Below are 17,071 nucleotides of genomic sequence, written 5' to 3'. Positions count from 1 at the left end.
CCTTTTGGACACCTTTGAGGGTGTTTTCTAGGTGTTTTTATGTGTTTGTGATTGCCTGCCATTGTTTCCTATGCAGTTCGAGTTCGGTTTGTCGAACGTTCGACGAACCGAACTCGAACGGGACCTCCGTTCGGCGAACCGACCTCGAGCCGAACCGCGACCGGTTCGCTCATCTCTATTAAGGGGTCAAACAAAAATCAGAAGTTTCTCAAAAAAAAAAAGTGGTGCACGTTTTGCACCATCTTCAACAAACTGTAGTGTTCTCATTTTTTGGATCTATGGCTCAGTGATGGCTTATTTTTTACATCTTGAGCTGAGGTTTTTAATGGTACCTTTTTTGCAAAGATGCTATGTTTTGATTGCCTGTTAATGCATTTTGCGCAAAGTTTATGCCAAAGAAAAAACGTAATTTCGGCTTTTGGATTTTTTTTTACCGCTACGCTGTTTACCGATCAGATTGATTGATTTTATATTATGATAGATTGGGGATTTCTGAATGGGCCAATAATAAATATGTGTATATTTTTTTCTTTTTTTAACCCTTTCATTTTCAATGGGGCAAAAGGGGAGTGATTTGAAGTTTTATTTATTTTTTTTTTTTTTTATTTTTTAAAACTTTTTCTTTACTTTTTTTATTTTCCTAGTTCCCCTCCCCTAGGGAACTATAAGGATTATCTGTGCCCTTCTTTTGATCACAGCTACACAGCTGTGATCACTAGAAACACTTCTTGTCTCTGGCAGCAGCCGGCCGAGTAAAACAGGAAGTGACTCATATTTGCAACAGGAGTCATCACATGACCCTGTACTACCATGACAACTATCGTCTCACAGTGATCACATCACTGCGACACTGCTGGAGCATGGTGAGTACAGATTTACAGCGGCAGGGATTTAAATGGCTCTCTCACATTTTGACAGTGCCATTTAAGGGGTTAACAGGCACGGGCGGAATACGGATACACCTGTGAGGCATATGTTAGCTGTATAAATCAGCTGACATGTGTTGTGACCCAACGGCTGCCAGCAGTAGCCAGCGAGGATTAGACTGTGACTGCTTAGGACGTAATATTACTGCACACGGTCGTTAAGGGGTTGAGACTCTATCCTTGAAATGGGATCTCAAATCTTTTGCCTGAATGTTAAAATCAACAGGATTAGAACAATTGCGTCTTACAAGCAGATATAGGCCTTTGGGAATGCCACTTTTCAGTTGACTTTGTTGGTTTTCTAAAGATCTTAGTAGACAATGTACCATCCATGTTGTTGCTTACAATGATATCCAAAAAAAGTAATTCATATGGATCACATTGAGAGGTAAAACCCAGACCAAGGGAGTTGTTTTTTAATAGATTTGCAAAGGATGAAAAGCTTTCAGAGACTCCTCTCTAAATGACAAAAACATCATCGATATATCTAGTCCAGAAAGCCATCTTTTCCGTATCAAATCTGGAATCATCACAAAAGATCAATGTCTCCTCCCACCAGCTCAGGCGCAAGTTTGCGTATGGGGCGCACAAGGGCAGCCCATCGCGGTGCCCCTGAGCTGGGGGTAATATGAGCCATTAAAGAGAAAAAAGTTGCTGGACAGACAGAATTGCAGAAGTCTCAGGAGTGGACCCAATCATTGTGACTGCCAAATTGATAACCCCTGCCCTCAAGGACATATCTGTCCGCCTCAAGACCATCTTTATGGGAGATGGAAAAATATAATGCTTCTAAATTAATACTGCCCATAATCATGCCATCCTCCAGGGAAATACCCTTTCATTTTCTCAAGAAGTCCATGGAGTCATGGGTACAGTCATATGAAAAAGTTTGGGCACCCCTATTAATATTAACCTTTTTTCTTTATAACAATTTGGGTTTTTGCAACAGCTATTTCAGTTTCATATATCTAATAACTGATGGACTGAGTAATATTTCTGGATTGAAATGAAGTTTATTGTACTAACAGAAAATGTGCAATCTGCATTTAAACAAAATTTAGATCAAACAAACAGCATGAGTTGGATAACCATTGCATCAATTTAGGCCAGAGAAACAAAATGGTATAACTCCAATATAATTAAAAATATTTAATTTTATTTAAAATTTATAAAATCAAGAAATCGCGACACCTGTCCACAGGCAGGTGTCGCGGTATCTATCCTACTGGTCAGTATATGGTTGGTTTTTGATGTCAATACTTACAGGGATTATATCATCCGTGAGGGCGATTAACTGTTAAAACCCCGGTAATTGTGTGAGTGTACCTTTCCCCTTAAAAGTAGGGATCAAATACCATTACCAACTGTTTGCTGACATATGTTTGGAAATATTTCATATACTCTTTATGCATGATGTCAATACTTATAGGGATTATACCATCTTTGAGGGCGATTAACTGTTGAAACCCCGGTAGTGGTTTGAGTATACTTTTCCCTTTCCCTCTGGATTAGGGATGAAATACCATTATTAACTGTGTGTTGACATATGTTTGGAAATTTTTCATATACTATATACTCCTTATGCATGATACCAGCCCACCTTCCATTGAGGATTTACTGCTGTGAATGTTGTTTTTGTCTTTATTATGTCTTGATTTTATAAATTTGAAATAAAATTAAATATTTTTAATTATATTGTAGTTATACCATTTTGTTTCTCTGGGCTAAATTTAAACAAAATTTGACCGGTGCTAAAGTATGGGCACCTCAACATAAAAGTGACATTAATATTTTGTAGATCCTCCTTTTGCAAAAATAACAGCCTGTAGTCGCTTCCTGTAGCTTTTAATGAGTTCCTGGATCCTGGATGAAGGTATATTTGACCTTTCTTGTTTACAAAACAATTCCAGTTCAGTTAAGTTTGATGGTGGCCGAGCATGGACAGCACGCTTCAAATCATGCCACAGATTTTCAATGATATTCAGGTCTGGGAACTGGGATGGCCATTCCAGAACATTGTAATTGTTCCTCTGCATGAATGCCTGAGTAGATTTGGAGCGGTGTTTTGGATCATTGTCTTGCTGAAATATCCATCCCCTGCGTAACTTCAACTTCGTCACTGATTCTTGCACATTATTGTCAAGAATCTGCTGATACTGAGTTGAATCCATGCGACCCTCAACTTTAACAAAATTCACGGTGCCGGCATTGATCGCACAGCCCCAAAGCATGATGGAACCTCTACCAAATTTTCTGTGGGTAGCAAGTGCTTTTCTTGGAATGCCGTGTTTTTTTGCCTCCATGCATAACGCCTTTTTGTATGACCAAACAACTCAATCTTTGTTTCATCAGTCCACAGAACCTTCTTCCAAAATATAACTGGCTTGTCCAAATGTGCTTTTGCATACCTCAGGCGACTCTGTTTGTGGCGTGCTTGCAGAAACGGCTTCTTTTGCATCACTCTCCCATACAGCTTCTCCTTGTGCAACGTGCGCTGTATTGTTGACCGATGCACATTGACACCATCTGCAGCAAGATGAAGCTGCAGGTCTTTGGAGGTGGTCTGTGGATTGTCCTTGACTGTTCTCACCATTCTTCTTCTCTGCCTTTCTGATATTTTTCTTGGCCTGCCACTTCTGGGCTTAACAACAACTGTACCTGTGTTCTTCCATTTCGTTACTATGTTCCTCACAGTGGAAACTGACAGTTTAAATCTCTGAGACAACTCTTTGTATCCTTCCCCTGAACACCTATGTTGAATAATCTTTGTTTTCAGACCATTTGAGAGTTGTTTTGAGGAGCCCATGATGCCACTCTTCATAGGAGACAAAACCAATTTAGTGCTTTAGTAAGTCAGTAAAAAGTAGAAAAAGGGAGTTTCCAGCACCAAGGATAAAGTGTAAAATCCTTTTTTATTGAATATAAAGCAATAAAAATCCAGCAAGTACCATGATAAGTGTCAGAAAAATTGCAGAACAACGCGTTTCGACGCTTCAGGTCTTAGTCACATGACTAAGACCTGAAGCGTCGAAACGCGTTGTTCTGCAATTTTTCTGACACTTATCATGGTACTTGCTGGATTTTTATTGCTTTATATTCAATAAAAAAGGATTTTACACTTTATCCTTGGCGTTGGAAACTCCCTTTTTCTATTTTCACATTGGATGGTTGCTGAGCCTTGTTCCGTGCGCAGGATCCTGATTACAACCAGCAGGTCAGTCCTTGGTGAGCTGGACTTCCCCTCATCTCTCTTCTTGGACTCAGTAAAAAGTAGTTAGGAGTGTTCAAGTCAAGAAATTGATAAGGTACCAATACTTTTGCACCGGTCAAGTTTTGTTTAAATGCGGATTGCACATTTTCTGTTTGTACAATCACCGATATATAAGAAGGACATAGCTGAACTGGAGAGGGTGCAGAGAAGAGCGACCAAGATTATTAGAGGAATGGGTGGGCTGCAATACCAAGACAGGTTATTAAACTTGGGGTTATTTAGTTTGGAGAAACTAAGGCTTAGGGGGGATCTAATCACAATGTATAAATATATGAGGGGACAGTACAGAGACCTTTCCAAAGAGCTTTTTACACCTAGGCCTGCGACTGGAACACGGCGGCATCCGCTACGTCTTGAGGAAAGAAGGTTTAATCATAATCACAGACGAGGATTCTTTACTGTACGAGCAGTGAGACTATGGAACTCTCTGCCGCATGATGTTGTAATGAGTGATTCACTACTAACATTTAAGCAGAGCCTGGATGCCTTTCTTGAAAAATTTAATATTACCAGTTATGTATATTAGATTTTATGACAAGGTATTGATCCAGGGAACTAGTCTGATTGCCGGATGTGGAGTCAGGAAGGAAATTTTTTCCCCATTGGAACTTGTTTGCCACATTGGGGTTTTTTTTGCCTTCCTCTGGATCAACATGTTAGGCTACGGGTTGAACTAGATGGACTTAGAGTCTCCCTTCAACCTTAAAAACTATGATACTATGATACAATAAACCTCATTTCAATCCAGAAATATTACTCAGTCCATCAGTTATTAGATATATGAAACTGATATAGCTGTTGCAAAAACCCAAAAATGTTATAAAGAAAAAAGGTTAACATTAATAGGGGTGCCCAAACGTTTTTATATGATAAGATTAAAGCAGTAACAAAGGGCTGTAGACTGTGATCTATATATATCCCTATGTTTTGCCAAAGACTCCCCACCCCAAACACTATAGGTCTGCCTTTGAGTGGCAAAAGGCCTTTGTGTATTTTTGGGAGGCAACAAAATGTGGCCAGAATGGGATGTAGGGGAAACAGAAAATCAAATTCATTCTTGTCAATTAACTTGCTGTTAAGACCCCCCAAAAGGATGGATTAAAGTTATGTCTTGAACTCAGATAAGTGGTTTGAACTTAGTATTTTGTAGTTGGAATCAACTTATAGAATATCTAAGCAGAGTTGACGATAGTGCTCAACATCAAGTATTACTATGTTACTACCCTTATGTGAGCTCTTGATAATGATTTTTTGGTCCTGTGCAAGCGATCAGGGCCGGCTCCAGGTTTTTGTGGGCCCCGGGCGGAAGAGTCCCAGTGGGCCCCATCCACACACAGACACCGATACGAACACGTACATATACATATTTAAAGACAAACTCACAAAAATACATATAAACAGACAAATCTATACAGTCATATACACTTACAGACAGACACACACACACACACAAACACAAGTCTGCTGCATACAGACAGACACACACACACAAGTCTGCTACATACAGACAAACACACACAACTCTGCTACATACAGACAAACACACACAACTCTGCTACATACAGACAAACACACACAACTCTGCTACATACAGACAAACACATACAACTCTGCTACATACAGACAAACACACACAACTCTGCTACATACAGACAAACACACAACTCTGCTACATACAGACAAACACACACAACTCTACTACATACAGACAAACACACAACTCTGCTACATACAAACACATACAACTCTGCTACATACAGACAAACACATACACAACTCTGCTACATACAGACAAACACACACAACTCTGCTACATACAGACAAACACACACAACTCTGCTACATACAGACAAACACATACACAACTCTGCTACATACAGACAAACACATACACAACTCTGCTACATACAGACAAACACACACAACTCTACTACATACAGACAAACACATACAACTCTGCTACATACAGACAAACACATACAACTCTGCTACATACAGACAAACACATACAACTCTACTACATACAAACACACACAACTCTGCTACATACAGACAAACACACACAACTCTGCTACGTACAGACAAACACACACACAACTCTGCTACATACAAACACACACAACTCTGCTACATACAGACAAACACACACAACTCTGCTACATACAGACAAACACACAACTCTGCTACATACAGACAAACACACACAACTCTACTACATACAGACAAACACACAACTCTGCTACATACAAACACATACAACTCTGCTACATACAGACAAACACACACAACTCTGCTACATACAGACAAACACACACAACTCTGCTACATACAGACAAACACATACACAACCCTGCTACATACAGACAAACACATACACAACTCTGCTACATACAGACAAACACATACACAACTCTGCTACATACAGACAAACACACACAACTCTACTACATACAGACAAACACATACAACTCTGCTACATACAGACAAACACATACAACTCTGCTACATACAGACAAACACATACAACTCTGCTACATACAGACAAACACATACAACTCTGCTACATACAGACAAACACACACAACTCTGCTACATACAAACACATACAACTCTGCTACATACAGACAAACACATACACAACCCTGCTACATACAGACAAACACATACACAACTCTGCTACATACAGACAAACACATACACAACTCTGCTACATACAGACAAACACACACAACTCTACTACATACAGACAAACACATACAACTCTGCTACATACAGACAAACACATACAACTCTGCTACATACAGACAAACACATACAACTCTGCTACATACAGACAAACACATACAACTCTGCTACATACAGACAAACACACACAACTCTGCTACGTACAGACAAACACACACACAACTCTGCTACATACAAACACACACAACTCTGCTACATACAGACAAACACACACAACTCTGCTACATACAGACAAACACACACAACTCTGCTACATACAGACAAACACACACAACTCTGCTACATACAAACACACACAACTCTGCTACATACAGACAAACACATACAACTCTGCTACATATAGACAAACACACACAACTCTGCTACATACAGACAAACACACAACTCTGCTACATACAGACAAACACACACAACTCTACTACATACAGACAAACACACAACTCTGCTACATACAAACACATACAACTCTGCTACATACAGACAAACACATACACAACTCTGCTACATACAGACAAACACACACAACTCTGCTACATACAAACACACACAACTCTGCTACATACAGACAAACACATACAACTCTGCTACATATAGACAAACACACACAACTCTGCTACATACAGACAAACACACAACTCTGCTACATACAGACAAACACACACAACTCTACTACATACAGACAAACACACAACTCTGCTACATACAAACACATACAACTCTGCTACATACAGACAAACACATACACAACTCTGCTACATACAGACAAACACACACAACTCTGCTACATACAGACAAACACATACACAACTCTGCTACATACAGACAAACACATACACAACTCTGCTACATACAGACAAACACATACACAACTCTGCTACATACAGACAAACCCATACAACTCTGCTACATACAGACAAACACACACAACTCTACTACATACAGACAAACACATACAACTCTGCTACATACAGACAAACACATACAACTCTACTACATACAGACAAACACACTCAACTCTGCTACATACAGACAAACACATACAACTCTGCTACATACAGACAAACACACAACTCTGCTACATACAGACAAACACACACAACTCTACTACATACAGACAAACACACAACTCTGCTACATACAAACACATACAACTCTGCTACATACAGACAAACACATACACAACTCTGCTACATACAGACAAACACACACAACTCTGCTACATACAGACAAACACACACAACTCTGCTACATACAGACAAACACATACACAACTCTGCTACATACAGACAAACACATACACAACTCTGCTACATACAGACAAACACACACAACTCTACTACATACAGACAAACACATACAACTCTGCTACATACAGACAAACACATACAACTCTGCTACATACAGACAAACACATACAACTCTACTACATACAAACACACACAACTCTGCTACATACAGACAAACACACACAACTCTGCTACGTACAGACAAACACACACACAACTCTGCTACATACAAACACACACAACTCTGCTACATACAGACAAACACACACAACTCTGCTACATACAGACAAACACACAACTCTGCTACATACAGACAAACACACACAACTCTACTACATACAGACAAACACACAACTCTGCTACATACAAACACATACAACTCTGCTACATACAGACAAACACATACACAACTCTGCTACATACAGACAAACACATACACAACTCTGCTACATACAGACAAACACACACAACTCTGCTACATACAGACAAACACATACACAACCCTGCTACATACAGACAAACACATACACAACTCTGCTACATACAGACAAACACATACACAACTCTGCTACATACAGACAAACACACACAACTCTACTACATACAGACAAACACATACAACTCTGCTACATACAGACAAACACATACAACTCTGCTACATACAGACAAACACATACAACTCTGCTACATACAGACAAACACATACAACTCTGCTACATACAGACAAACACACACAACTCTGCTACATACAAACACATACAACTCTGCTACATACAGACAAACACATACACAACCCTGCTACATACAGACAAACACATACACAACTCTGCTACATACAGACAAACACATACACAACTCTGCTACATACAGACAAACACACACAACTCTACTACATACAGACAAACACATACAACTCTGCTACATACAGACAAACACATACAACTCTGCTACATACAGACAAACACATACAACTCTGCTACATACAGACAAACACATACAACTCTGCTACATACAGACAAACACACACAACTCTGCTACGTACAGACAAACACACACACAACTCTGCTACATACAAACACACACAACTCTGCTACATACAGACAAACACACACAACTCTGCTACATACAGACAAACACACACAACTCTGCTACATACAGACAAACACACACAACTCTGCTACATACAAACACACACAACTCTGCTACATACAGACAAACACATACAACTCTGCTACATATAGACAAACACACACAACTCTGCTACATACAGACAAACACACAACTCTGCTACATACAGACAAACACACACAACTCTACTACATACAGACAAACACACAACTCTGCTACATACAAACACATACAACTCTGCTACATACAGACAAACACATACACAACTCTGCTACATACAGACAAACACACACAACTCTGCTACATACAAACACACACAACTCTGCTACATACAGACAAACACATACAACTCTGCTACATATAGACAAACACACACAACTCTGCTACATACAGACAAACACACAACTCTGCTACATACAGACAAACACACACAACTCTACTACATACAGACAAACACACAACTCTGCTACATACAAACACATACAACTCTGCTACATACAGACAAACACATACACAACTCTGCTACATACAGACAAACACACACAACTCTGCTACATACAGACAAACACATACACAACTCTGCTACATACAGACAAACACATACACAACTCTGCTACATACAGACAAACACATACACAACTCTGCTACATACAGACAAACCCATACAACTCTGCTACATACAGACAAACACACACAACTCTACTACATACAGACAAACACATACAACTCTGCTACATACAGACAAACACATACAACTCTGCTACATACAGACAAACACACTCAACTCTGCTACATACAGACAAACACATACAACTCTGCTACATACAGACAAACACACACAACTCTGCTACATACAGACAAACACATACAACTCTGCTACATACAGACAAACACATACAACTCTGCTACATACAGACAAACACATACAACTCTGCTACATACAGACAAACACGTACAACTCTGCTACATACAGACAAACACATACAACTCTGCTACATACAGACAAACACACACAACTCTGCTACATACAAACACATACAACTCTGCTACATACAGACAAACACATACACAACTCTGCTACATACAGACAAACACACACAACTCTACTACATACAGACAAACACATACAACTCTGCTACATTCAGACAAACACGTACAACTCTGCTACATACAGACAAACACATACAACTCTGCTACATACAGACAAACACACACAACTCTGCTACATACAAACACATACAACTCTGCTACATACAGACAAACACATACAACTCTGCTACATACAGACAAACACACTCAACTCTGCTACATACAGACAAACACATACAACTCTGCTACATACAAACACATACAACTCTGCTACATACAGACAAACACACACAACTCTGCTACATACAGACAAACACACACAACTCTGCTACATACAGACAAACACATACAACTCTGCTACATACAGACAAACACATACAACTCTGCTACATACAGACAAACACACACAACTCTGCTACATACAAACACATACAACTCTGCTACATACAGACAAACACACACAACTCTGCTACATACAGACAAACACATACAACTCTGCTACATACAGACAAACACATACAACTCTGCTACATACAGACAAACACACAACTCTGCTACATTCAGACAAATGCACACAACTCTGCTGCTCTGTGGGGCCCACACCCGCGGCTCGGTGGGTACAGCACCCGCGGAATCGGCGGGGGGGATTGGCAGGGGCCAGGGCATACATCTGGGGGGTTAGAAGCAGCTCACCGGGGCCCATAATGGGGAGGCGGGGAGGGCACTTACCCGATTAGGTCACGGTGGAGAGGGGGCCCACACAGCGCCGGACAGAAGCTCGCCTCCTTCATCTGTGGGACTGAGAAGGCGGTAGCTCCGCCCACAGATGAAATTCAAACCAGGATGTCTGCGCGCCTTAAAGTGACGGCGCCGCAGATTGCTGCCGAGGACTGCGGTCCCCGGAACTCGGCCGGGGGCAGCAGAACTGTAAAGGCGAGTGGGCCCCGGCCAAGGGACAGGAGAACTGATGAGGCCGAGTGGGCCCCCCCGGCTCTCCAGGGCCCCGGCATTTGCCCGGGTTTGCCGGGTGCTGACGCCGGCCCTGCAAGCGATTGTAAGGCCTGCATTTCCTCACTTAAAAGATTATGTTTGTGTGATTTGCTGTGCCCCAGTTTCTCAAAGTCCTTTGTAACCAACCCCACAAATGCATCAATAGCAGAGATATCCATGTGCTCTTACTCTTGAGGGAGGTGAAAGGACTCTCTACCAACAGATTGGGATTAATATCCAAAAGGTGATACAGGAGGTGGATGTCTGGTAAGAGATCGTCAGGTACACCCAATTCTCGACTAGTGTGTTTATGTTCTTGTTGTGAAATTTATGCCATCTTAATTTTCTTGCAAATAAATGCAAATCTTTCAGCATATCAAACACATCAAAGTCAGAGGTAGGGACAAATGAAAGTCCTTTCCGAAGTAAACACATTTCAATAGATAAGTGATCTGGAGGACAAGTTTACAACCTGTAATTCTCCATCTGGTTATGTGTTTGTCGCGGAACTGATCTGTTCCTGAGAAAACAGCCCTAGTTAGGAGGTGTTCTATGTGCTCTGCTCTAGTGAAGCTCCCTTGATGAGTCCTATACGAAATGCGTAGGGAGACTCCTGAGCACACTACTTGCGGATCATCATTAAGGGGTATGGTGTAGTTATTTATTATAGCTCCCCCTCAGAGATCCAGCAATCACTTTATGTCTAATTTCACTAGACCACAACTGCAACACCGGTGAGACTGTTCCATATTTTGTTTTTGCATTTTGATGCCTTCATGCATTTTCTAACTATAGTTGTTAGATTTAAATACCATATCTTTATCCTCTCAGGTTTATATAGAAGCGTTTATTAGTATAACAACAGTCTGACCTAGAGACCATCAGCATGTACAATATGGTGTGTATTATCACCTTTTTTGTTTTTTTCTGTGCTATTGTTTACCCTGATTTTTGGTCTGTTATTGTTGACCTTAGAGATATTATACCTTAGTGATTGGGGACATCAGCGTTTTGACATTATCTTCACTGCTTCTTTTATTGTTACCCAACAATTAACATCAGGGTATCGGTTTTGTATCCTCTCATTTTGGGAGGGTTCTCTATTTTTTATTATTGTGTATGTCCATGTCTCTTTTCCCCGTACTTTTAAAATAATATTAATAAAAGTTATATTTTAATATTACCCAGCTAATTTCATGTCCCAGGCATTAACAATAAGCTCTTAAATACAGCATTCTGGAGTGCTGTATGTAATAGCCCAGGCCGCTTTGTATGACATAAAAAGACCTTTTATTATACTCACCTGCCGGGCGGGTCCGATTGGCGTCGATGGTCTCGGTCCAGTGCCTCCTCTCTTCTTGCGATTGTTGTCCTCCTTCTTGCTTTGTGTGGATGATGCATCCTATGTCATCCACACAGACTTTTAATGCGCTTCTGCGCACATGCACTTCTCTCTACCCTGTTGAGGGCAGAGCAAAGTACTGTAATGCACAGTTACGGGAAAAGGTCAAAGATTGCCCACAATACTAAAATATAATTGTAAAGTACAATACTTTGATCTGCCCTCAGCAGGGCAGAAAGATGTGCGCATGCGCAGGAGCGCAATGGATTACACTGTGTGGATTACATAAGACATGTCATCCACACAGAACTGGGAAGGAGATCGGCCATTGCCTGAAGAGAGGAGACACCAGATCAAGACCAGTGACATCCATCGGACCTAACTGTCCCACATGTGAGTATACTGAAAGGTCTTTTTTACGTTATAAAAACAGCCTGAGCTCTTATATACAGCAATCTAGAATGCTCTACATAAGAGCTTACTGGTGGTGGCCGCAGGTCATAAGGGACAAAACTGGTAACAGGTTCACTGTAATATGTAGCTGCCCCTTTTATAAGGCACCAAATGTAGGCAGCTACATGTTAAAGACCATTAATTTGGATGTGAATACCTCAAATTAAATCTGAAAGTCTTCACTTTATTGATTATACAACTGTGTTGAATATGTTTTAGTAAGTGTTGTATTAGGTGCTAACACATAATCAAAAATCTTACATTAAAATTACAGTTATGTAATTGCCTTACCAATTTCCTTCTGAATTTTTTCTTGCATTTCTGGAAACTTTAACAAATACAACATACACCACAGTAATGCAGAAGAGATAGTGTCAAAGCCTAAAATTAAAAATAACATTCGTCAGACAATAAAACAAAAATTGTATTATTACATATAAATAAAAACTGTATTACTTTTATCCAGTAAGAATGATGGAGTTCTCTAATAATCTAGCAGTATAGATTACTGAAATTCAAGAAAATTAGCTGTCATCCTGAGAAGATGAGTGGTTACACATTTGTAGTATTGAGGTGCAGTAGTGGATATAAAGAAAAGAAGGCCAGCGGATAAAGAATAGTATACAGTATAGACCCCTTTTTGCTAACAGTTATTACAACACCATTCATGGTAAACTCCCTCAGAGGTGCACCAATCTACCAGTTCTTGTATAAAGACATAAAGATTAATGATAGTTAAGAACATATAATGTAAAGTATGAAATATTATGGAGACAGTAGGGAACACTATTATTAATAAGGGGGACAAGCACACAAAATGTAAGACTGTACCTGCACCAAAGATGTCATTCACTGTGGATATAGTCTGCTCATTGCTTAGTTTATAATTTTTATCAATGTTGTTTCTGTCATTGCACAATTTAATAAGGGCATCTGTTATATCTCTGATGTTGTTCTAGGAAAAGCATAAAAATAAATAAATCCCAGGAATAAACTATATTTAAAATGTGGTATTTACTATGTGTCAGCTGTAAAACCACTGCTCAACCAGCGCTCAACACTGGGAAAATCTCCCAACATTTATTCGACACACCCATTCTTCAGCCCATTCGGACATCACAGTGTAGATGTGACTGTGTAGTTAGCTCCAGAGTGAAACTGAGTAAGTAACAAGCAGCTGCTACTGAAGTTGTCTGAATGTTGCCCTACTACCCGACATGTCTACCAGTTACAGGATATTAATCATAGGTTATAAAAGTCCCATGCAAATCATGGCCGCTCTTAATAAGCTTTAACCAGACTGTTTTCACTATTTAACCTATTGTTTTATCTGCACTCATTGGTATTGTGCCACAAGAAAACTCTGTAGGTCTTTACTGTACTGCCCATAGTGGCAGGCCATGCAGTCACTATGGGGCCTGTAAACCTGGGGGGCCCAGTGTCTCTTGGCACCTGCCCATCTGCCCTCCCATTATCATAATTTCAGTGGTATCTGCATCCTCAGTACACAGATACCATTGAACAGAATAGTAGATTAGGAAGCTAATAGCCAACTTAAGCACCGTGCTAGGGAAATGGGGTGAGGTCAGTAGAGTTTTTTTAATGTCAGTAGCTGTAAATAACACTGTCAGTACTGAGTGGAGGCTGTAGGGGACATCATACTGAGTGGGGTGATGGACTGTGGGGACATCATACTGAGTGGGTGATGAACTGAGGGGGCATCATACTGTGTGGAGGACTGTGGGGGATATCATTCTGTGTGTGGGTCTGTGGGGTCATCATACTGACTGGGGGCTCAAGGGACATCTTACTTAGGGGAGGGCTGTATAGAACATCATACTGGCTGCTATGGGGGTATTACACTATGTGAGGGGCAGTTTTTGAGAGCATAAAATTTATAATGGCTATGAAAGCACTTTTGTGAGTGAAAGCACTAAGGGGCTTATATAGGGGCATAATTCTTGTGTAAGTGCAGCAATACATCTCTCTTCCTGTTTATAAAAGTTGGATGATATGACAGCCTACTCAGCTGAATATATATCTTTATAATTTTTTTAGAGGGAGAATTCAGACACTTGCTATGGGTCCACATGAAGTTTATGTACGCCCGTGCTGTAGGTTGTTGTACACAGGCTTTCAATGAGTAAATTATGCATTTTCACTGTTTTAATAGGAATCTGTAGCCATGTTTTTTCCACCTAATCTGATAGCAGGATAATGCAGAGACAAAGACCATGATTTCAGCAATATGTCACTTATTAGGCTAGGTTCACACACTGCGTTTTTTTGCCGCTGTGTTTTTGTGCGTTTTTTGCTGCAAAAACCGCACAAAAACGCACCCGCGTCAAAAAAACGCAGCAAAAAACGCGCGCGTTTTGCCGCGATTTGGTGCGTTTTTGCTGCGTTTTGCTGCTTTTTTGCTCACTGCGTCTTTATGCGTTTTTTATCAGTGAACAAAAAAAAAGGTCTGATGTAATTTCCTTCTTCAATATGTTCTTCATTCTCCACTAGTGTATGCAGGAGAGCAGACAGCTGCAGAACTACAAGGCTCAGCATACTCCATCCAATAGTGTATGCAGGAGACCAGACAGCAGCTGCAGAACTACAAGGCTCAGCATGCTCCATCCAGGACTGTATGCTGGAGGGAGAGTCAGGGGGAGCAGAACTACAAGGCTCAGCATCCTCCATCCAATAGTGCATGCAGGAGAGCAGACAACAGCTGTCGAACTACAAGGCTCAGCATCCTCCATCCAATAGTGTATGCAGGAGAGCAGACAGCAGCTGTCGAACTACAAGGCTCAGCATCCTCCTTCCAGGACTGTATGCAGGATTTCTTTGCCCCCCCCAAACAAAAAAAATGACGTGGGCTTCGCCATATTTTTGTATGCTAGCCGGGTACGTCAGGCAGGTACGGGCTGCCCCCAACCCCCAGCTGCCTATTTGTACCCGACTGGGAACCAAAAATATAGAGAAGCCCTTTTTTTTTAATTATTTCATGAATTTCATGAAATAATTTAAAAAAAAAATGACGTGAGCTTCGCCTAATTTTTGTGTCCAGCCGGGTACAACTAGGCAGCTGGGGATTGGAATCCACAGTGCAGGGTGCCCATGCTTTCTGGGCACCCCCGCTGTGAATTGCAGTCCGCAGCCACCCCATAGAAGCGCCATCTTCTGGCGCTGTATCCAACTCTCCTCCAGCTGCCCTGATGCCGGGTGGCTCACTGGGTAATAATGGGGTTAGGGCTAGCTGTATATTATCAGCTGGCCCTAAGCCCGAAATTCATGGTGTCACGCCAATATTAGACATGGCCACCATGAATTTCTAGTAAAGATAAAAAAACTACAACACAGAAAAATATTTTTATTAGAAATAAAACACAACACAATTAGTGACTCCATCTTTATTGAAATAAAGAACATCCCCTCCGCAGTAATCCTGGGTCAAGGGTCCCGCGCCGTCCAATCCAGATCCAATATCATCTGATCGGTTTGCTGGAAGGCAAAGCGATCAGATAATGTGTCAGGATCAAGTGCCTGAATCACATCACACATCAGCTGATTGTATAAAAGCCGTTTATACAATCAGCAGATGCATCGGTGCAAAAGAAAAAAAAAAAAAGAAAAATACTCACTTATGTGCTGATTACCGGCAGCTCCTGCAGTGGAGTCTGATCCCGTCCGATCGTTGCAGGAGCTGCCGGTAATCAGGGATGAAGTCTCCTGATGTATCCGATGACAGGTTAAACCAGCCGGCCGCTGGCGTCAGCCCGAGACTTACGATCAGCTGATGCGTCAGGTGACTGCATCAGGTGATCCATCGCCAGGTCCTGCATACTGCAGG

The 17,071-nt window shown here is 40.9% G+C and overlaps 1 protein-coding gene across 1 annotated transcript in view; it reads right to left on the bottom strand.

The window, feature by feature from the left end:
• The window catches only part of LOC142313996 (cytochrome P450 1A1-like), a 44,049-nt gene that overhangs the window by 19,080 nt on the left and 7,898 nt on the right, over nucleotides 1-17,071 (bottom strand). Inside the window, exons 3-4 of the mRNA XM_075352439.1 lie at nucleotides 14,062-14,185; nucleotides 13,522-13,611 (exon numbers count right to left, since the gene is read on the bottom strand). Of these exons, the coding sequence (XP_075208554.1) occupies nucleotides 13,522-13,611; nucleotides 14,062-14,185 (214 nt within the window). The remainder of the gene's footprint in view (nucleotides 1-13,521; nucleotides 13,612-14,061; nucleotides 14,186-17,071) is intronic.

This window comes from Anomaloglossus baeobatrachus, chromosome 1 (genome assembly GCF_048569485.1).
Source record: "Anomaloglossus baeobatrachus isolate aAnoBae1 chromosome 1, aAnoBae1.hap1, whole genome shotgun sequence".
In the NCBI taxonomy this organism is placed as follows: domain Eukaryota; kingdom Metazoa; phylum Chordata; class Amphibia; order Anura; family Aromobatidae; genus Anomaloglossus; species Anomaloglossus baeobatrachus.
The sequence above is the reverse complement of the archived record's forward strand: the minus strand, read 5'-3'. Positions and strand labels throughout refer to the sequence as shown.